The sequence below is a fragment of the Ictidomys tridecemlineatus genome, chromosome 3 (assembly GCF_052094955.1).
Source record: "Ictidomys tridecemlineatus isolate mIctTri1 chromosome 3, mIctTri1.hap1, whole genome shotgun sequence".
NCBI lineage: Eukaryota > Metazoa > Chordata > Mammalia > Rodentia > Sciuridae > Ictidomys > Ictidomys tridecemlineatus.
In genome coordinates this window covers 139,252,218-139,276,052 of record NC_135479.1, presented here as the reverse complement: position 1 = coordinate 139,276,052, position 23,835 = coordinate 139,252,218, and the positions used below count along the sequence as shown (strand labels likewise).

General features: G+C 41.9%; 1 protein-coding gene and 1 pseudogene across 6 annotated transcripts in view; one reads left to right on the top strand and one right to left on the bottom strand.

Annotated features, from left to right (window-relative positions):
• The window catches only part of LOC144376367 (palmitoyltransferase ZDHHC19-like), a 58,301-nt gene that overhangs the window by 22,930 nt on the left and 11,536 nt on the right, over positions 1-23,835 (bottom strand). Inside the window, exons 2-7 of one of the 6 annotated variants that reach the window (XM_078043902.1) lie at positions 21,100-21,235; positions 19,303-19,340; positions 3,053-3,174; positions 2,403-2,542; positions 1,472-1,641; positions 928-1,033 (exon numbers count right to left, since the gene is read on the bottom strand). In XM_078043902.1, the coding sequence (XP_077900028.1) occupies positions 928-1,033; positions 1,472-1,641; positions 2,403-2,542; positions 3,053-3,174; positions 19,303-19,340; positions 21,100-21,135 (612 nt within the window). In that variant the 5' untranslated portion in view covers positions 21,136-21,235. Of the gene's footprint in view, positions 1-927; positions 1,034-1,471; positions 1,642-2,402; positions 2,543-3,052; positions 3,175-6,285; positions 6,810-19,302; positions 19,341-21,099; positions 21,236-23,835 lie in introns of those variants that run through there. The other 5 variants (XM_078043900.1, XM_078043901.1, XR_013436798.1 and 2 more) reach the window with 5 other exon arrangements.
• Positions 17,799-20,277, top strand: LOC144376369 (M-phase phosphoprotein 6 pseudogene; annotated as a pseudogene).

Genomic DNA, 23,835 nt, shown 5'->3' with positions numbered 1-23,835 from the left:
GCTCAGTGAATGAAGCCAGACTAGAAAGCCCACAACACCATTTATGCATGATTCCGGAAAGAGAAAAACCACAAGGACTCAGGGAGAGAAAATGACAACAAGAGATGAAAGGATTTTCTGGGGTAGTGAAACTGGTTAACCTTGATCTTGATAGAGAGTACACAACGTCATTTGTCAAAATCCCTAACTATAGATGAAAAAGGGTGAATTTACTGTTTCTAATTATCCCTCAATGAATGACATTTTTACAGAATTTTTCATGGCTCCCAGGTTTCCAGTTCTTCCAAATAAAATTCCATGCTTGGCTTTCTGGGCCTTTCTAATCTTGACCCCCATGGGGTCAACCTCATTGCCCACTTCACCTTGTGTTTGAACTAGGATCCATTTCTTCATCATTCTGTTAACACCCTACTTTCAGATTTCTGTGCCTTTCTACAAAATTGTACCTCGCACAGTCAATGCCCTCCTGTCTGCCTCTCCAAAAGCACACCTAGGACACAGAGAGTGGCATGTTCTCCTCTACAGCGTGGGCTTCGCCAAACTCCCAGTCTCTTCCATTCGGCTACACCACTCAGGACTGACCCCTTGCTCAGAGTGTTCCTGGTGTCTCCGGGTGTTATTCTGATGGCAGTTTGCTTATCAACACTAGTGCATGATGTACTTACTCACCACTACACCCATCCCTCCAATAACCACCACCTAGAACACCCAGCACACAGTAGGCTTTCAATGCAATGCACCCAGGAGGCAGAATGGACCCAAGCTCCAGGGTATAGAAATATCTGAGCTGCATCTTCAGAGGTGGGTCTGGAAGGACTCATGAGGTACCATCAGGGCCAAGGGCAGTGGAGAAAGTGCACAAAGTGTCTAATTGAAGAGGTGCAAGATGCCTCCACACAGCCAAGGGCACACGCACTCACCACTTACCTTCTCCTCATAGGGTCGCCTGGCGGTGCCCACCGCCACTGCCTTGATGAACAATTGCAGGATGAGCGGGACCAGGAGGGCCCCAGCGGGTACAGCCACTAGGATGCTGTGCACAGGCTAAGAAGGGAAGCCACGGAAGAGCTCCTCCCTGGCCACACTTTCGACCCCACTGCTCCCTCCTTGGCTCCCTCCTGCCCCAGGTAGCACCGCTCATGGCTCTCCCTCCATGGACTGGACAGTTAGTCCAGTACAACCATGGGAAACCTCCCTCCACCACATGTCCTTTCACCTGTCCCTTTTCAACTTTCAGTATCCTTCTCTGTGGGCCCCTAGATTCTTAACTCCACAGGCATCCTACCCCGCCCATGTCCCTGACTCCACTGGCCTTCCACCTGTCCCTCACAGGTGCTACCAAGGGACTTCTCCCTCTAGCCCCGCCCACATCAGCCCCTCCTCTGCCACCCTGACCCTACTGGGCTGTTTGCCCCTCCCTCCCCACCACACCAGCTCTTCCCAGTGTGGGCCCTTGGGACTGTGTGGATACGTCATGATTTTGTCCAAAAACGCCATGTTCCTCCTGTGTATGATGAAAACCACACAGGTGGCCAGCACGGTACCCAGATACAGGCACAGGGACATGAGGAGTAGCAGGTAGAGCCGGATGTTTCGGTGCCCCACGCAGTTATTCACCCACCTGCAATGGTGGTCGAACTCCTAGGGGAGAGGAGACAGGTCTGAGGGTCCTTCTGGATTGGCCTCCATCACCCCCTAATCCTGAGGCCTCCCCTACGCAGCTCTCTAGGCTGCCTGCTCTTGACCTTACATAAGGGTTCCCATCTCAGCGAGAACCTGGCATTTCCATGCTGAGAGCACAGTTAGGACCCCATGGCTCATCAGGTCACCTGTCCTGAGTGAGCTCTTTAGAGACAAGACCTGCCTGGTGTCACGTGGACCAGGACATCAAAACTCTGAGCCTCCATTTCCTCAAGTACTGGAAAAGGATGAAAAAATGCCCTTCCACTACCGGCTGTCTGCACTTGTGAACCCCAGCAGGGTGGGCACATCAGAGAAATGCACTCAGAACCCAGGAAACCCTCCAACTGGGACACCCAGACCAAGACGGGAAAAGATTCCCAGAACAGGGCAGCAGTCAGCCTGAAGAGCTGGGGATCTAGTATCAGCAAGCCAGGGGAGGGCACAGTCACTGCCTTTCCTCCCCCGACTCCATCAAGCTCCGCACAGAGGGTATGCCCGTTGTATGTCACACCTGTGCAAGCAAGGCCAGCCTCCCTGGACAGGTGCAGACACAGAGGTGATGACATATATAAGTGACCAACAGTGGCTGACAGCCACTTGAAGCACTCTGGGAACATGGTCTGATACCCCCACCTGGCCCACTCATGATGTGAGGTTCCTGGTCCTGGCCAGGTGCACGGAGATAGGTTGGTGAGTGGACAGGCAGGAGGAGCACTCACCTCCACACAGATGTTACACCTTTTGCAGTGGAAGGTTCGGGGCGGGCGGTGAAAACAGCACGTGGGACACCACGGCATGTGGTACAACCTGCCATTCACTCGTGCATTGTATATAGTCTCAGGGTACTGCTCGAAGGCGCCTGGCAGGGGGAGAGGTGTGGGCAGTGGAGGAGGCCCTTTGATCACTGTGATGCTCGGGGCAACCCCATAGCTTCACTGGGCATCAAGAAGGTGGGGAGGAGGAGGGCAGGGGAACCCCAGTCCCTGTTGAACAAGCTGACCACTCAGATGGGCTGCAGTCAGAGAGAAGGGCTGTCCAGCACAGGAGCTTCACATGGAGCTCCCCCTGTGGAATAGTGATCAGTGCTTGGAGTCGAGTGTGAAATGGGAAGGAGGAAGGGGGAACTGTGTGGTTGGAAGAGCCTGCTGCCTCTCTTGCCCCGTCCTCCCTTCTAAAGCAACTGGAAAACCTCCAGGATTCTGTTTTTCACACTTCAGTGGTTTGGGAAATGAAGTGCCAGGGCCCAAGTAATAATGACAGGGTAAGAAGGGATCCTGAGGCCACAGGTGGGGTCAGCCCTTTACAAATGACCCCTGTAGGCACCAGCCTTGGGGTGCCACCTCCCTCTCCCAGGAGTCTGAGGCCTTACCTCTGTGCAAGATTCCTGGGTCTGAAAAGTTCATGCCAATGAGGCTGTATAAACTCAGGAGGCAGAGAAGTCCGGAGACCACTGGGTAGGCCCACTCTCCATCTTGCGCCAGTGCTCGGCCTCTGAAATCAGAGCCAGACTCAGTTCTAGTCGGGGGCAACCCGGAGCCCCCATGAGGCCTGGCTCACCTGAGGTCAGACCCATACACCTTAAGGACAGATCTGAATATCCAGGCTAGAGACAGACCCCATTCCCTCCACCAAATATCACCAGCATTACCAGCCTCCTATAGTCCCCCCAAATCCTCAGGCTCCCCACATCTCTGTGCTTCTCACTAAATATCCTACTTCCCCTCCCGGCCTCCCTCCATCTCCCTGCCTCTACACTCTCACTGTCTATTTCCCTTCTGTCTCTTGGTGAGACCCGACAGCTGGCCCAGAGACTCACGGAAACGTAAAGAAGACAGCACTTAGAGACACCAGGGCTGCCACTGTGAAACAAGCCCAGAGGCTTGAGAATAGCCAGGATCTGGCTGGGGGTCGGGGTGGGGACAATAAATCGTTTGGTACAGTCATGCTGCTGCGATGCCTGCTCTCAAACAAATGAGAGCCAACCGCTCCTTCTCCTGGCTTGGCACCCAGAGTACCATGACTACAAGTGTGACATCAGAGAGTTCCGGAATGGGGGCTCTGGCTGCTTCCTGTCCCCACTGATATCAACCTTCCCCTGGCCTCACATACACACTTCTGGACGGGGACATCCTGCTCTTACAATGTGGCTTTGTTGGAGCTTGTGAGGATGGATGTAGTTTATCCCCCAAAGGTTCATAGGCTGGAGGCTAGGCCCTGGGTGCGGCACAGTTGAGGGGGTAGAACCTGCAAGAGGTGGGGCCTAGTGGGAGGTAATTTGGCCACTGGGGATGAGGCCCTTGGAAGGGAGTAATGAACTTCTCATGGGTCCCTGTTAGTTCCTGTGAGAGGGGGTGTCATAAAGAGAACAAGACTCATCCTCCCCAGTTGCTGGCCATTCAGTCTCGACCCCTTGCATGTCTTCCTACCATGATGCCATTCACCATGTTGTGATCACTCTCACAAATGATCAGTCTCAGGGGCTGCCAAATGTTGGATTCTGTGCTAAATAAACCTCATCTCTTTATAAAGTATCCATTCTTGTGTATTTTTTTAGAGCAACAGAAAGCAGCTAATACAGAGACCATGTCATATGGTTTATGGGGAGAAGTTTGATGATGGTTAGTTATCCCCCTTTCAGGCCCAGTGCTAATGGAAGTAGGCAGTGATCCTCACTTTTCCTAGCTCCACTTCTTCCTTTTTGTTGTAACAGAGCTCCAGTTTGGGGAGGAGGTAGCAATCTACCAACTAAATATCTTCCCAGTTTCCCTCACTTCCAGGGTGGGCTTTATGACATACTTCTGTCTCAACATAAAACATAAAATGGGCTGGGGATGTGACTCAGTGGTTAAGCAACCCTCGGTACAATCCCTGATGATGATGATGATGATAACATAATGATAATAATTTGTACATATTTATGGCATAAAACATATTTTGAAACATGTATATATATACATTATTTCATATTCTTTTTTGTGTTGAGAACCCTTAAAATCTACTCTCTGAGTCATTTTCCAGTGTATATAACATTATCAACTGTACTCATTCTGTTGTATGCTATTATTAACTGTAGTCTTCTTATTGTACAATAGATCCCTTCAACTCATCCCCCTCATCTAAGGGCAATTTGGCCTCCTGGGACCAGAATCTCCCCCATCCCCTTCCCAGCCACTCCTGGGCCCCTGGCAGTCACCATTCTGCTCTCTGTTTCTATGAGTTCAACTTTTATAGATTCCACATGTAGGTGAGATCATGTGATAGTTGTCCTATGCCTGGCTTATTTCCTCCAGTAAAATGTCGTTTGGCCTCATTCAATGCCACAAATGACAGGACTTCCTAATTTTATTTAAAGACTAAATGGTGTCCCCTTATATTACTAAACCACATTTTCTGTATCAACTCACCCACTGATAGACACAGCTTTTCCCATTTCTAGGTTCTGAGAATATTACTGCAATGAACATGGGGTGCAGATATCTATTAATACACTGATACCATTTCCTTTGGTTATATACCAAGTAGTTGGATGTCTGGACTGTAGGGTAATTGTTTTTTTTTTTGTTGTTGTTGTTGTTGCTGGGGATTGAACCCATGCATGGCAAGCACTCTACCAACTGAGATCTATTTTCAATTTTTAAAGAAACTTCCCATATTGATTTCCCTAATGACTAGACTAATTTTAATTCCACCAAACATTGTACAAGAATTCTAGTTTCTCCACATCCAGACCAGTACTTAATATCTTTTGTCTTTCTTTTTCTTTTATTTATTATTATTGTATTGGGGTAATGTACCCCTGGGTTCAACCCAGGGGTACATTACCCCAATACACAACTGCAGACCTTTTTAAGTTTTATTCTGAGATCTGGTCTCACTAAGTTGCTGAGGTTTACTTTGAATTTATAATCCTCCCACCTCAGCCTCCTGAGTTACTGGGATGAAGGCATGTGCCACTGGTTCTTTGGTCTTTTTGATAATAGCCATTCTAATAGGTGTGGGAGGGTATCTCATTATGATTCTAATTTGCATTTCTCTAAGGATTAGTAATGTTGAAAATTTTTTTCAGATTTCTCTTGGTCAATTGTGTTTCTACTGAGAATGCAATGATGTTGGAGTCACAGTCTACCTTCAAATTTTATGTCGATTTCTGTTTTAGCAGAAGAAGAAGGGATGACATGCATTGGGTCATGGAAAAAGGTCAGGAGTGGTTCTAGAATCATAACTACGGGGTCTATTAAGCTTTGGAGCAGACCATGCTAGCCTTAGGTTTTCTTTTTTTGTTTTGTTTTGTTTTTAATTAGGTATATATGAAAGCACAATGCATTTTAATTCATTGTACACAACTGTAGCACAACTTTACATTTCGATGTTTGTACCCGATGTAGCATCACACCATATGTGCATTCATACATGTACTTAGGGTAATGATGTCCATCTCATTCCACCATCTTTCCTATCCCCATGCACCCTCCTCACCTCTGCCTCCCCTTTGCCTCATCAAAGTTCCTTCATTTTTTCTTATCAGAGAGAACATTCAGCCTTTGGTTTTTGAGGATTGGCTTACTTCACGTAGCATGATATTCTCTAACTCCATTCATTTACCTGCACGTAATTTTATTTTCTTTAATGCTGAGTAGTAATATTCCATTAGGTATATATACCACAGTTTCTCTATCCATTCGTCTATTCACGGGCATCCAGGCTGTTTCCACAGTTTAGTTATTGTGAATTGAGCTTCTATAAACATGGATGTGTCTGTGTCTCTGTAATATGCTGATTTTAAGTCATTTGGGTATAGACCTAGGAGAGGGATAGTTGGGTCAAATGGTGGTTCCATTCAAAGTTTTCTAAGGAATCTCCATACTGCTTTCCAGATTGGTTACACCAATTTGCAGTCCCACCAGCAGTGTATGAGTGTACCTTTCCCCCCACATCCTCATCAACGTTTATTGTGGTCTATATTCAACACACAGGGCACTTTCTGGTACAGCCACTGTTCTATGTGGTTTACATGAATTATCCCACAATCCCTGTTTTACAGATAGGGAAGTTGAGTGACCAGGGGCTAAGTAGCTACCCAAGGTCTCCCTGCTGCTTAGTTCTAGAGCTCTGATTTGGACTTATGAGGTCTGGCTCCAGAGTCCTTGCCACCAAGCACCAAGCAAGGATCTCCAGGAGGAGTTGCAGTCAGGGGGCAGAGTAGAAAGAGAGTGAAGGTGGAGCATGGGATCACTGCCTGAGATCGTGCTGCCAAGAATGGAAAGGAGCCCTGACTGGGGAACCCCAGAGGGCAGACCACATTTAGGTCCCTTGAGAATAGTGATCCTGGACATGGAGGGCCTCATTATGAGCAGAGGAGGAAGGGCCTATGGCCTGACCTGGGGCTGGAAGAACCACCGGATGGAGGAAGGGAACAGGCTGCCAGGAAAACTCAATGAGGATACTAGAAGCTGGAGAGAGGAGAAGACAGGCAGACCACAGGGCTGAGGAATAAGGGCCAAGCACAGGAGTCACAGGGGGGAGGGAACCACATATGGCAGTGGTGGGGTGCTGACTAAAAGGATGGGAGGTGATGAGCAGACAGGCTCCTCTGTCTTTTCAGTTGACTCAGGGTCTGCAGCTTCACCTCCCCCACTGATGCTGCCCACCAGTCTTCCTGAAAGAGCCTTTAATCAAGCGAATGCCATACTAAAGGAATCTCACGGCAGAGATGCCCACTCCTATCATTCCTAGTCAACACTAAGAAGAAAAAGAAATAAAAACACACATGTTGGAAAGAAGGAAATAAAACTGTTCCTCACAGAGGACATCATTTTCCAAGTAGAATAAATAACAACACTCTGTGGCAGAGCACCTCGATTCAATCTCCAGAACTGGAAAAACAACACCACTAAAAACTTCTGTTCTTCGAAAGATGCTGTGAAGAAAATTCAATGAAAAGCCACAGATTGCAAGAAAATGTTTGGAAAACATAGATCTCAACCCAATGTACACAACTCTTATAACTTAGTAAGGAAAGAAAACAAAATTTTGTAAAAGAGAAGTAGATTGGAGACAACACTTTGCCAAAGACCTACCAATGGGCAAGAAGACATGAAAATAAGCTCAACATCATTGCTCATTAGGAAAACATGACCTGGAGCTTAAATGAGATGCCACTACTCATTTATTAGAAAGGCTTCAATAAAAAGAGAAAACAAAACAAGAACAAATGACAGCGTGAAATGTTGGTGAGGATGTGGAGCAACTGGAATTTTCATACTTTGCTGGTAGAAATTAGGAATGGTGCAGTGATTCTGAAAGACAAATTTGGCAATTTTCTACAGAGTTCCACCTACAGTTACCTTATGACTCAGCAATGCCACCCCTAAGAATTGACTCAACAGAAATGAAAACTTAGGTTCTCATGCATGTACACCAATGTTTGTAGCAGCTTTCTTTATAGCTGTGAAAAACTAGCTAGGCACAGTGGCCCGTGCCTAAGTTCTAGCCACTTGGGAGGCTAAGACTGGAAGATTGCAAGTTCAAAGCCAGCCTCAGCAAATTAGCAAGGTTCTAAGCAATTCAATGAGACCCTGACTCAAAAGGAAAAAAAAAACCTTTAAGAAAAATAAAGGGGGCAGATGGATCAGAGATGCAGCTCAGTGGTTAAGCATCTCTGGGTTCAATCCCTGGTACAAACAAAACAAAACTAAAACACTGTGGAAAAACTAGATACAATGAACAATCCTTCAATTGGTGAATGTATAAATACTCTGTAGGAATGCTATTCCCAGTGTGGGCCCTTGGGACTGTGTGGCTAGCCATGGCTTTGTCCAAGGATAATGACATCACTGTGATGGCCACAAGGAAGACGACGCACATCAGCAGCAAGGCACCCAGGTACAGTCAAAGGGACATAAGTAGCAGCAGGAACAGCCAGATGTTCAGATACCCCAAGCTGTTGCTCACCTGCCCACAGAGGAGGCAGACCTCAAGGGTCTATCTGACCTGACTTCCATCACCCCCAAATGCTCAGGTCTTCCCCAACTCAGCCCTCTAGGCTGCCTGCTCTTGGCCCTACACACAGGTTCTCATTTCAAGGACAACCTGGCGTTTCCATGGTTAGGGCACATAGCCCCATAGCACATCAGGTCATCTGTTCTGAGCGAGGTTTTTAGAGACAAGACCTGTCTGGTGTCACTTGGAGCAGGACATAAAAACTCTGGGCCTCTGTTTTCTCAGATACTGGGTGAGGATGAAAAAAACACCCTTGCCCAACCAGCCGCCTGCACTTGTGAACCCGAGCAGGGTGGGCACATCAGAGAAATGCACTCAGAACCCAGGAAACCCTCCAACTGGGACACCCAGACCAAGACGGGCAAAGATCCCCAGTACCGGGCAGCAGTCAGCAAAAAGGGCTGGGAATCTAGTATCAACAAGCCAGGGGAGGGCACAGTCACTGCCTTTCCTCCCCCTGACTCCACCAGGCTCAGCACAGAGGGGATGCCCTTTGCATGTCAGCACCTGTGCAAGCAAGGCCAGCCTCCCAGGACAGGTGCAGAACGGGAGGCATAACAGATGGAAGTGAGCAAGAGTGGCTGGGAGCCACTTTTAGCAGACTGGGAAGATGCTCTCATACCCACCTGTGGCCCACTTATGCTGTGAGTTTCCTGGTCCTGACCAGGTGTCCAGGGATGGGTTGGTGAGTGGACAGGGAGGTGGAGCACTCATGTCCACAAAGATGTTACAATAGGGACAGTAGATGGTCTTGGGTGGGCAGTGGGAGGAGCAATGTGGGCACCAGGGCATTTGAAAGGTCCTTTGATACATCCAGGCCACATATGCTGCCCTCAGGGTTCTGTTTGATGGAACCTGGCATGGGAAAAGTTTTGGGCAGTGACAAGATCCCCTTCTATCACTCTGCTGCTCAGGGCAGCCCCATAGCTGGAATGCAGGCATTATCTTCTTCTAGGATTATCTTCTAGGTGGAAATATATATATTGTTAGAGAGGGACCTACCTTTGCTAGTGAAATTTATTTCTACATACTGTGCCTGGTCTTACAATGAAACCATGATATTAGTAGCAGGAAGAATTCTGGTAGTTCTTGTGCTATTTAGCTCCAACATAAGTGTAAAGAGTTTTGAGAACATTTGACTTTTAATTGATATTCTTCCCAGGGTAAACATAAACCCTTTCTAATCGGTTCCATAGAGATGTTGTCAAGAGTAAAATTATACAAGTTTGCTGTTGTCTGTGATAGACTGTTGGATGGAATATCTTCTATTTTGAAATACATATATTTACATTGCAATAAAGAAGCTCAAATGAAACAATGTAATCATGAAATTGAGGGCAGAATTCACAACTCTGGGTACTGGCCTCTAAATACTTCACCACTTTGAAGTTGGAAGAAAATATTATTAGAAGCATACTGACTTTTCCAGGTGAAACTGGCCTATACAAAAAAATTTGAATGTGTGATTTCATTTAAAATGTTTGTCCTGTCTCAGAGACCTGATTAAAAAAAAAACAACCAATTCAATCAAATACATAATCCTTCTCTTGGATTGCTTTACGAATAAGAGTGGACAGATTTTTTTTTAATAGAACAAGAATTTTATGCAAAATCTGAACTCTACTGTTCTTCATTGAGTGGGAGGAAAGGAGTGGAGGGAGTTTATAAGGCTCTTTGAAGGAGAAGCCAAGTTATTAGAGCAAGCTCCAGGTTCTTTGAGACTCGTCTTCCTGTCTTTCACTGGGCACAGTCAGTACTTCCACAGCCTGTCCACCTGGGAGGAAGGCAAAGCATGAAGAGATGGGAGAGGGGGGAGACAGGCAACTGAGCATTTGAACATATGTGCTTGCTCTGAGTGCATGGGTGTATGTTTGGCAGATGGGGAATGGACTGATAACATTTGACTTTGAAAATGACTTTGAGCCCTGCTACACTAAAACTTGCTTCACCAGCTTGGAAGATAAATATGACTATTTGTAGTCTTCTAACCAATCCCTATGCCACCCCACAGGCAAGTTCACAGGAAGTCTTGTTTCTTTCAAGACTTCCCACTGGGTTTGCCCAAGAATTCTCTCCAGCTCTCTTTGCCTTTAGGAGCTTGGTGCTGGCAAAAGAAGGGAAGGAAGAAACCCACAGGGTCCTGCCTGAGGAGACCCCCTGCTTCCCCTCAGTCTTTCACGCCAACCAGTGCAGGGAGCCCACACTTGGGGAATTCTGGGGTCCTTTTGTTTTCTGACTGCATATGCTGCTTCTCCTGGCCTCTCCAGGGGAGCTTGTAGGGAGGTGGAAGGAGCGACTTGGAGTGCTTCCCTGCCAGCTGACCCCACACTTGGTCATCTCAGTCCACCAGAGAACTTCCAACACGTGAATTTTCAAAAGGAAGAAATCAGGATTGCTTTTGAGCTCCCTGACTTCTGCAAATTTGCCAGCCCTGTCCCTCAGGTAGGGCAGTGGGGTGCAGGAGGGACACACACCTGGCTAAGAAAATCTCCATGTGGTAAACAATCCTAGGTGTAACTCCTCTCCTGGGCTATGGAGAATTCTGTCTATGGTAGAAAGCTTCCACAAGACATAGTGGACCTGTGATGTTTCACTATTTTACTTCCCAGAGATTTTTGAGGCTTGAGGCAAGGGCTAGTAAGAGGCAAAGCAATTTACCTTGACCTCAGAGCACTGACCCAAGTAGAAGAGCTACCTGGTAGAAGCAATGTTAGTTTTAGAGCCTGTGTGCTTAGGTATGTGCAACTAACTCAGACTATGTAGAACTTTGCCTGTCAACACTGCTTTTCTTTTTCCACTAAAATGTTATTTTAAAATATTCTCTTCTATGGGAAAATTTCAAGAATAGTAAAATGATGTGCACCATAATCTGTATAATTTTCTATGTGTGTGTGATATGTTGCCGCAGTTTGGCTGGGCACAAAATCACAAGCCACTCATAGCCTTGTAGATTCAAACAGCAATTCTTTATTCCCGAATTCTCACTGGCACTCTACATACACGTTCTGGGAAAATTCACACCTCCACTGGGCTCTGCATCCCAAAATACTCTCTGAATCCCCCGGAGAACTCAATGGGAACTCAAGGAGTGGGCGCCTGGAGGCAGCAGGATAAGCCCTATTCCCAGCAGGATACACCTTAAACCTGGAACTGCCCTAAACCTGGATCGCCCTAAACCCTCATCCGCCCTAAACCCTGATCTGCCCTAAACCTGGATCCACGCTGGTCCTTGAGCAGGGTCACCTTACTCAAACATTCATGCAATGTCACTGCAAATGACCTGTGTCTAAGGCAAGCCCATTTCCACAATGAAGAGTCCTCCCTCTAAGCAACATGGGGTAGGCTGACAAGGAAATTGCCATGCGTCATTCTTACGTAGCTATGGCTCTCAGCAATATGTCAGGCAAATATGAAGATTAGTATGACATCCATATATTATTAAGCTAAATTCATCAATTTTAATATTTTGCTACAAGTAGGAAATTCTCTAGTACCACCATAGTAATATCCCTTTGAGTAAATTTGGTATTGATATGAAACTATAATCAGGTATATAATACTGATATTCAAAATTTCCTAAATCCATTTTAGCAGGATTTTTAAAATATACAGCATATGATCAAGGATCACATGCTACATGTTCTTGTCATGTTTCTTTAGATTCTTATAATCTATACTGGTTCTCTGACTTTTAGTTTTTATAGAGCACTGACATTATTAAAGAGTCCTGGAGGCTGTATCCTCCAGAAATTGTTCACTCTCACACTAATTTACCAACAATTTATACAAACAAAACAGACCTGAGTGGATACAAACCAGATAGCTAAAAACTGAATACCAAAATTTTTTGAAAGCAGCTAGAGAAAAATGATACATCACATGTAAATAATAATGGTTGGATTCCTGCCAGAAGCCATAGAGGTCAGAAGATAGTGAGAGGGATCTTTAAAGTGCTGAAAGAGACTTCTGGTTTCAGCTCCAACATGTGAAGAGCTTGGAAGTTGTGACTTCCAGCCTTATAACAGGAACAAATAGAAAACCAGCAACTTTTACATCCCCACCAGGGAACTGAGTAGGCAGGGCACACTGCCACCACGAATCCTGGAGAAAGAGGTGAATCCAGGGTCATGGGACAGCTCTGTTCCCCTGAAGCAGAAGCAACAGGAGCCATCAACTGGTAGGAACACCTATTGGTAATTCTGATAAATTGCTGGTAAATCAGTGTGGGAGTGAGAAACTCCTGGGACAGAGCCCTGGAGAGCCCCGGCTCTCAGGCATCCTCCAGGAACCTTACTAGCTTCTCTTGCTGAAGAGCCAATGAAGATACCCTCATGGCTCAGGCAGGGGTTGGAGAAAGGTAACCATTGTGAAAAGAGCAACCATTCTCCAGAAGAGAAACCTACTCTGCAAGGACAAGGATTCACCAGAGCCTTGTCCTTCGAGGGGGAAGGCGTTTCTCCTACTCCAGGCTCTTGTCTCATGCAAGGTGCTAGGGGTGGTGGAAAAGCAGGAAACAGCAGTGAAAGTCACACCCCAGCAATGCAGGCTCACTCAACACCATGATCTAATCACAGACCACAGAATCCTTCCTTCCTCTCTACTGTGCCACTAAACCAAAAAGCCTCCACACAACTCTAGAGAATTACAGCTGAAAGAGTAGAAGACACAAATTCCTTCTGGGCAAGAAATAAACATAAAGACATTATAGGAATCTGAAAGTTTCTGGCCTCTTTGGCAACAGAAAACACTAAAGATTTTGTGCTAATCTGACCAAACTTCTAGTCAGATGAGCACCAAATGTCACCAAATAAATGGCCTATTTACCTCAGTTCCTATTATTCAGTACACTATGTCTAGCTTTCAATCAAAAATAATTATAAGACATACATACTAAAAGAGAAGAAGAAACAAAGTCTAAGGACATAAAGCAAGCATTAGAATGAGATCCTCAGATGATGAGGCTGTGGGAATTCAGATAGGGAACTTGAAACAACTGTGATAGAGATGCTAAGGGTTATAGAGGTTATAGCTGAACAAGAATATTAAAGATAGATGATGTAAGCTGATGATGGAAATGATAAATAAGAAAAAAAAAGAAAGACTGGAAATCAAAACCACTAAGATAAATGCTTAACACATTTGATGGGCTCACCAGTACCCTGCACATGACTGAGGAGAATATTAGTGCAGAGAGGTCAGAAGAAACTTCTCGGGCAAAATTGCAAAGAGAAAAGAAAAACTGAAACAGAAATTTTAAGAACAACAGGGCAATTACAAAAGATAAACATACGCAATTGGAATAGGAGGAGGAGAAGCAAAATAGAACAGAGTTGAGGAAAGACTTCGAGTAATAGTGACGGAAAACTTTTCTAAAGTAATAGATACAGGGAGTTCGGAGAACATCAAACAAGGCAAATACCCAAAATCTACACCTAGAATCTTTCAAATTGCTGAAAATCAAAGCCAAAGAGATGGTGTTCAAAGAAATATATAATCTTATTCCTAGAGGAGCAAAGATAAGAATCTTAGTGGACTTCTCCTAAAATGTGCTAGAGAGAGAGTTGAGTAAAATTTTGAAATGTTGAAAGAAAAATCTACCAGCCTATAATCCTCTATCCAGTGTATCTTGGTTTGATATGGTGTGTCCTCCAAAAGCTTATGTGGGAGACAATTTGCAGGAATGTCAAAGGTGGAACAGTTGGATTGTGAGAGTTGTAGACCAATCAGTAGATGAATCCACTGATATGAATTAACCCAGTGATATGTGAACATAGGTGGGTCAACTAGGGGCATGCCTTTGGGGTTTATATTTTGTACCTGGTGAAATGAAGAGCGCTCTCGCGCTCTCTCTCTCTCTCTCTCTCTCTCTCTCTCTCTCTCTCTCTCTCTCTCTCTCTCTCTCTCTTTCCTGGCCTTCATGTTCTGAGCTGCTTTCCTCTGCCACCTTCTGCCCTCATGTTCTGACTCAGCTTGAGCCCAGCACTATGGAGTCAGATGATCATGGACTGAACCTCTGAAAATGTGAGCAAAAATAAATTTTTCCTCCTCTAAATTGTTCCTTGTTGGGTATTTTAGTCACAAGTGATGCAAAAGCTGACTAAAACAGTGAAATGATTCTTCAAAAGTGAAGCAGAAATAGAGTTTCTCATATAAACAAAAACAAAGGGAATTTGTCACCAGCAACCTGCTCTGAGCAAATGTTCAAACAAGTTCTTCAAGGAGAAGAAAAATGATGTAGGTCAGAAACCTGGATATATATATATATATATATATATATATATATATATATATATATGGAAAAGGAGAGCACTGGAGAAGAAATGAAAGTGAAATGCCATCTTTTCTTTGTCTTATTCCTGATATAAAAGATAACCATGTGTTTGGAGTGGTAACAGTAACATATATTGGGTGATTATAGCAAAGAAAAAAGTGAAATTAATGAAACTATCATAGGGTACCTGCCCTACACATGAAAGGGTAGAGTATCATTTGAGGATGTTCTTATATTCTTATGATGTACATTGCAAACTCTAGGGCAACCACTAAACATCTGATAAAGGAGGATAGTTGATATTCTAAGAGAGGCAATAAAACGAAATCATATAAAATCTCATATAACCAGAGAAATGGGAAAATGCATAAAGAACAAAGGCAAAATAGAGAAAGCAGCTATAAATACAACAAATACTACTCCAACTCTACCAATAATCACTTTCAATGTGACTAGTCTACATATGCCAATTAAAAGAAAAAGTGTCAAACTGAATAAAGAAACAAGACTCCACCATATATTGTCTGTAAAAAAGCCACTTTTGATTATGAACACCCAGATACAATTAGAGATGCACTATACCAACTAATCAATGGGAATCTGCAATAGTTATATTAATTTTACATAAAGTTCATTTCAGAAGATAGAAAATTATCAGCAATATAGAGGGACAAACTCCAAGAAGACATAGCAATTCTAAATATGTAAGCATTTAACAGAAATCTAAATATGTGACACCAAAACTGATATAACTCAAGGAGAAACTGATAAAATTCACTACTATATAATTGGAAACTTCCAAACACTTATGTCAGGGCTTGATAGATGAAGCAGGCAGAAATTCAATGAGGATATAGTTGACCAGAATGGCGCTGTCAATCAACCTGATCTTATTGGAATTCTAAAATACTCTATCCCAAAAGAATAGAGTACACATTCTATTCAAGTTTACATAAAATTCAGAAAGGCACACCATGTCCTGTGTGTCATAAAATAGTCATCAATAAATTTAAGGTATTAGAAATCAAATAAAATATATTCTTATATCACAATGAAATTAAGCTGAAAATCTCCAATAGAAAGAGAACTGAAAAATCCCCAAATATTTGGGAATTCAATAATACATTTGTAAATAACATATGAGTAAAAATAGTCTCAAGGGTAATTTTTGAATGTTTTGAAATGAACAAAAGAAATTATAATTTATCAAAATTACACAATTTATCCAATGAACTGTGAAAGCATTTAGTGCACTTAGGGGAATTTATAGCACTGAACACAGATGAGAGAAGAAGGAGCTAAACAGTAATCTAGCTTTTAGAAGCCAAAGCAAAAGAGCAATTTAAGCCTAAAGCAAGCAAAAAGAAAAAAAAAAAGAAAAATCAATAAAATTAAAAACAATAGAAAAGTTACTACAAACCACTCTATGCCCTTAAATTTGATAATTCAGCTAAAATGATGGGTTCCTTGACAAACTAAACTACTCACACTCACACAGAGAGAAATAGACAATGTGCATAGGTTTGTTTCTATTAAGGAAAATAAATTAAAAGCTAATAACCTTCTAAAAGAGAAAACATCGGGTTTCGTTGGTTTTGGTGGTGAATTCTATGAAAAATTTGAAAAAAGAAATGACCTCAGTGGTGTACTATTTCTCCATCATCTCTTCCAGAATATACTGGTTCATCAATTTGAATAAGTGTGCCATACTAACAAAAGGTGTAATAATAAGGCCAGCTGGGTGTAGAGTATAGGAGAACTATGTCTTTATATCTATGCAATTTTTCTTTAAATAAAAAAACTGTTCTATAAAAAAGTTTATTTTTTTAAACAAGAGCTGAAAGGAAAAATTGTCAAACCAGAATTCTATATCAAGCCAAAAAAACCAAATGACTACATAAACATGAATACATATAATGTGTGTATATATGTATATACTTTATATGTGTATATACTTTATATATTGAAATACATATATAAAGTATTAAGAGAAAATGGAGACAATTTCTGATAAAGGAATGCTGGGAGAACCCATCACTAGCAGACCTGTACTCCAAGAAACACTAAATGAAGGTCTCTGGATTAAAGGAAAGTGGTACCAGTAGATGATCAGATCCTCAGAAAGATATGAGTGCCAGAAATGGTAACTATGTAAAATATGCAGGAGCATAGTTTCAAACTATCACTTTTTCTCTTAATTCATTTAAAAATATCCTACAGTTTAAAGAAAAATGATAGCATCGTATAGTGGGATTTATCAGGTATGGAAATGGAATTCTTGTCAGAACTGTAGCATATAATAGGAGGTTAAAATTAGTATGGACTAGGCAAGTGTGGTGGCATGTGTCTGCAATCCCAGAGACTCAGGCTGAGGCAGGAGTATCAAAGCCAGCTTCAGCAACTTAGCAAGGCCCTAAAAAATGTACTGAGACCCTGTCTCTAAAAATTAAAAAAAAGGGAGGGGGCTGGGGATGTGGCTCAGTGATTAAGTGTCCCTGAGTACCCCCTTAGTGCCAAAAAAAATGATGGTCTTAGAAGTTTTTTACATTTTAAATAAAAACATAAACTCTTAAGTTGATGGTTAAAATTTAAGATTACAGAAAAGGAAGAACAGAAGAGCAAAGGTCAGATGGTAGAAACAGGAAACAAAGAGCAAAATATGAGGTCTAAGTTCAAATATATCAGTAATACATTGGACAGAATGAATTAAACACCCAGTTAAAAGGCAGAGATTATCAGAATGGGTCAAAAAAATCAAGACAATCATTTCTACAAGAGATGTGCTTAAAATCTAAAGATATAGATAGATTGAAAGTTAAAAAGTCAGGAAAATAATAATGCAAAAATGGAGAATGAAAAGTTGGAACTGCTGTATTAATATCAGATAAAATAAACTGCAAAAGTATTACCATAAATAGAAATCCTGAAGAAAGATATGACAATAATTAATACTCCTGCACTTAGTAACAGAGCTTCAAAATATATAAAGCAAAAATCAACAGAATGAAAGGGAGAAACAGTTACCAACCATTGTGGGAGATTTTGATACCTGTCTCTCAGTAAATACATTAAATGGGCAAATAGAAGGTTGGAGGAACAGTATCAACTACCTCAGCCTAACTGACTTTATAGAATACAACACCCAACAACTACAGAACTCCTGTTCCCTTTAAGGGCACTTCATACTTTCATTGAAACAGATCACATTCTGGGCCATAAAACAATATTCTTACCAACAAATGGGATGGATTCAAACTCAGAATCTTCTTCTCAGCAAAGGGAATGATCAGTAATGTGAAGAGAGAGCTCACAGAGTGGCAGAACATCTTTATTACACGCACATCAGATAGAGCACTAACTTCCAGGGTATATAAAGATCTCAAAAATCTTAACACCCCAAAACCAAGTAACCCAATCAATAAATGGACTAAGGAACTGAGCAGACAATTCTCAGAAGATGTAAGTTCATGAACAAATATGTGAAAAAAATGTTCAACATCTCTAGCAATTCAAGAAATACAAATCAAAACTACTCTCAGATTCCATCTCACTTCAGTCAGAATGGCAATTATCAAGAAGACAAGCAAAAATAAAAGTTGGTGAGGATGTGGGGGAAAAGATACACTCATAGATTGCTGGTAGAACTGCAAATTGATGTAACCAGCATGGAAAGCAGTATGGAGGTTCCTAAGAAAACTTGGGATGAAACCATCATTTGACCCAGTTATCCCACTTCTCAGTCTATTTTCAATGGACTTAAAATCAGCATACTACAGTGATGCAGCCACATCAATGCTCTAAAGTAGCTCAACTCACAAGAGTTTTACTATGGAATGAACCTAGGTGTCCTTCAACAGAGGAACAGATAAAGAAAATGTGGTCAATATGCACAATGGAATATTACTCAGTTTTAAAGAAGAACGAAGTGATGGTATCTGCCAGTAAATGAGTGGAAGTGGAGAATATCACAGTAAGCAAAATAGGCCAATTCCAAAAACCATAGTTTAAATGTTTTCTCTGATATTTTGATACTGATTCACAATAAGGAGCGTGGCTATGGAAGAATAAAGTTACTCTGTATTAGGCAGAGGAGAGGTAAAGGAGGGGAGCCAGGTATGGGGTAGGAAGAAGAGTAGACATTATTACCCCAGGTGCATGTGTGACCACATGACTGATGTGACTCTACATCACGTACAACCAAAAACATGAGAAGCTATACTCCATTTGTGTATGATGTGTCAAAGTGCCTTCAACTGCCATGTATAACTAATTAGAACAAATAAAAGAAAAAGAAAAAAAGAACGGTGGCAGCCAGGGGTGGAGGAGGAGGAATGGGAATTCTTACTTACATGGTGGCAGAGCTTCTGTTTGAAGTGACAAAACTGTTCTGGAAACAGAAGGTTGTACAATATTGTGAGTTTAATTAATGCCTCTGAGTTGGCCACTTAACATGGCTAAAAGGGCAAATTTTATGGTACAAGCCTTTTACAACAATAAACACTTTATTATAATAGAGTTTTAAAATTTTTCTTTTCAAAAAATTAAAGAATAGGATGCCAGCAGCTGCAGCCAGCATGGCGGCTGAGCGCAAGACCAACTTCATGAAAGAACCTGATGCGCATGAAGTTCATGCAAAGGGGACTGGACTTGGAAACCAAGAAACAACTAGAGGAAGAAGAAAAGATCATCAGTGAAGAGCACGGGAACTTGGATTTGCCAGAGCTTAAAGAGAAAGAGAGTGTCATAACAGAGGAGCAGAGCTTCTTTAGTGTGAAGATCTGTGTAAAGAAATGTCATTCAGAGGATTTAATCCTGAAGTTGAGAAATTGATGCTTCAGAAGAATGCTACGAATAAAGCCGAAGATGAAGATGAAGATGAGATAGTAGAGCTTGATGTGTCAGGTGAGGAAATGGCTAGAAGATATGAGACCTTGGGGGGGACAACTGGAAAAAAGTTTGCCAAGAAAAGAGACCATGCCAATTATGAAGAAGATGAAATTGGAGACATAGAACCAGTTAAAGCAAAGAAGATGTTCTTAAAGCCCCAAGATTAAAAATGATGCCTTAAAATATGTCTCGGGGTGGCCATGAGAACAGCAGACTTCGCAGCCCATCCCAGTGGCATCTTTTAGCTATTAACAGTTGATATTTATTTGCAAAGAGATGTAATTTTAGAAACAGACTGTGTTTGGAACAGGTATGTAATGGATGTTATACATCCTTTTCCGAATCAGGTTCGTCAAAAGCAGAAGTTGAGCCTACATCTTACAGATGTACATAGGCACTGCGTTCTTTTTATATAGCTCTCCAGTCACTGACCTTGAATGGACTCCTATAGATTAATGCCAGTGTTTAAATTGCCTTTAAGATTATGCTTTACTTTAAAATATTAGTCATATAATCATGTTCAACTGATTCATACACTAATTTTGGAGTCAAATGTCATAGGAATTTATTATATGTACATTCATCAAGAGCAAACATGCCTCTCCAACCTGAAGTATTTGCATGCTACCAGGTCTTTCACTTTATGGTATTGTTTTTTGTTTAAGGCATTTAATTTTTTTAAAATGGTATGTTAATAAACATCTGTTTCCAAACACACAAAAAAGAATAGGATGGCATTTCAGTAGTTTTTCTGGAGAACCCCCTTGGCCACCAAGGTGTGTGGTGTTAAACTTGTGAGTGGTTTCACCATATTCAGGAATGGGTGCTGCCAAAGAAAGGAAACAAAAAGTGCATAATTTAGAAGCAAAACATGTTCTTTCAACTAAGGCCTGAAAACTACTTATGAATACAATTGACTTAAACAACCCAAATTTTAATACCTGCCCAAACCTCTCATAGTCACAACCATAACTTTCATAAGCTGTTTTGAAAACAGTTGTTTTTAATTGTTCTAAATTCTAAAAATCGACAGTTAAACAGCCCATTAATACACTCACACCAGCATCGAATGGACCTGATATTTGATAATATACCACAACAAACTATCATGAAATTAAACTTTTACTCCTGGCAGATGAAACCCTAAAATGTAGCAGCTGCTTATTGGTAGTGATCAATGAACAGTGAAATGAAAACTTTCTGTTGGTTATTCAAAAAGAGTCAATATTTCCCCCAAATTGCATCATTTCCAAATTTACCTCTAGTAATTCCCCGGCTGAACCTCTCCTCCACATCCACTTCAAGACATTTATTCAAGAAGTCCAGGAATGACGGGGAAATTTTTTCTGGGTTCGAAAGTCCTGGCGCTCCATTGGTGGCAATGAGGTGTAAGGCCTAAAAATAGAACAACGTCTGTGACATACTTTTTATGGGGGGGTGTGGAATATTGAGGATTGAACCCAGGGTGGCTTTACCAGTGAGCTACATCCCTAACCCTTCTTTTTAATTTTTGAGATAGGGTCTCACCAAATTCTTGAGGCTGGCCTTAAACTTGTGTTCCTCCCTCTTTAGCCTCTGGGATCACAGGTGTGCAACCATTGGGTATAGCATTTATGACATTTTTAAGGTAACTCAACAAGTGATAATGTAACTTATCAAGTTTATGGAACTATTGTGTGTGTGGATGTGTGTGTGTGTGTGGTGTTAGAGCCAAACCCAAGGCCTTGTGCATGCTGGCAAAGCACTCTACCACTGAACAACATCTCTAGCTACTCTGAATTCTGCAAAGACAATCACTATAAATACTACAGTGAGTAAAATGAGGTTATCATTATCTCTTCCTGCTTGAATTTTGTATCCTCCCTCTTCCCTTCCTTTATTGTTTCCCCTCCTCCTCCTACTCCTTCTTCGACTTCCCTCCTTTCCTCCCTCGCTCCTTTCTTTGCCCCCCCCTTTCTTTGTAGGGGGTGGTGCAGGAATTGAACCCAGGAATATGCTAGGCAAATAAGTGCTCTACCACTGAGCTATACACTAGCCCTCTTTTCATTTATTTGGAGACAGGGTATCTCTAGGTTGCCCAGGCAGGCTCCAACTTGAAATCCTCCTGCCTGAGCCTCTCCAGAAGCTGAGATTACAGGCATGTGCCCCCAGGTCTGGAAGCTTCATCTTTTCTAGGTTGAAGTATAAATACAATACATTTGCTTAAAGAAAACAAAATCAACCTGGGGTGCATAAAAGAATAAAGAAAAATGATGACAATCCTTCTACCTATTAAACCTTCACAAGCTTTTTAAAAGTCACATTTCATAACAATCTGGATCTACTAAAACTCTTTTCCTTCAAAAGCTATATGCCAGCTACATCATTCCTAAGAATTGACCATAAAATGATTCTAATGGCTAACTTCAATTGTGCCTTAATATGGGTGTTTTCATAATTTAACCAATCCCCTTTAGAAAATCTTTGTATTCTTTAATTTTTGATTATTACCTTTAAATTTCTAGAAGTGAAATTATTTCTAATTAATGGATTTTTTAGTATAAATTTTAGGTTTAAAAGTGAGCAGACAATAGGGACCCTCACTGAGTCACCTGTGACACAAAAAGAACACTTAAGGGATCTTGCTGACCTTCTTCAAAACTGAAAAGACAACTAGATAGCCTTGCAAATGCTTTTTCCAAATGCATACTGGGTCTTAAAATGTGGATCCTGAAATGTTCCCATGTTGGCCCCTCATTTTCTTATTGATATCTTGCATTACAGTGCAGTATACTTACTACAATGATACCTATTGTGGATACATATCTATATATTAATACACTTTTGTTGTTTTTTAGCGGTGCTGGGGCTTGAACCATGGGGACTCATGCATGCCAGGCAAGCATGCTACCACAAATGAACAAATACGAATGTACTTCTATTAATCCAAAGCTGACACTTGACATTACAGTTCACTCTTTGTATTGGGTTATATAATTCTATGGGATTTGAAAAATGAATATTGTCCTGTGTATCTACCATTATAACATCATACTGAATAAATTTACTGCCCTAAAAATCTACTACTCATCCTCTTCACACCCCTGAATCCCTGCAATCAATGATTTTTTAAAACTCCTCATACTTGAGATGTCCTAAACTTACATGCTAGGCAGTGCCCTAGCATGGATGAACACTTCTAGCCCACACGCTACACTTGCAATTGGAGAGCATCTAGTCCCTTTAGATGGAAGGGCACCACTAAGTACTATGCTCTTAAAGATCTTTCAGAGAATAATATGCCCACACCATAGGCATGTAGTCAATTATCCATGTTATTTCCCTATCATAAATAAATAGATAAAAAAATTCTTCCATGCCTTTTGGTGTTATGATACCTCAGTTTTTATCCATGAATACTATTCTATTGTATGGATGTAGCACATACATTGGATTTCCTTTGTTTATATTGTGGTGCTGGGGATGGAACCAGGGCCTCAGCAGGCTAGGCAGGTGCTCTACCACTGAGCTCCACACAGTCCTCACATTCACTTTTTGAAACACATCTTGTTCCAGATTTGGCAAAATATGAATAAAGATGCTATAAACATTTTGCACAGGTTTCTGTGAGGACAGGTTTCAATGCATGGGATAAATACCTGGAAACACATTGCTGGGTTATGTGTTAAGGTCATGTTTCATTTTTTGGGAAACTGAAAAAACCCTCTTCTGGAGTGGAGCCTCCCACTAGCAAAACAGGAGTGTTCCTGTTGCTCCATCTCTCATTTTTCACTTTTTTATTCTTTCTTTCCTTAGTGATTAGGTAAGACTCCATCTTATTATTGAATGTTTGCATCTTTCAATGATCACATTCGACCATCACATGGAACACCATGTCACACAGGACAAGAATTTTAGGGTTGTTGTTCTTGGCCCGGATGCTCTTATTGTCATTTTATGTATGCATATCTCCTGCCTCCACTGTTATTTTTATTTAACTGGTTTTATCTTTTAAA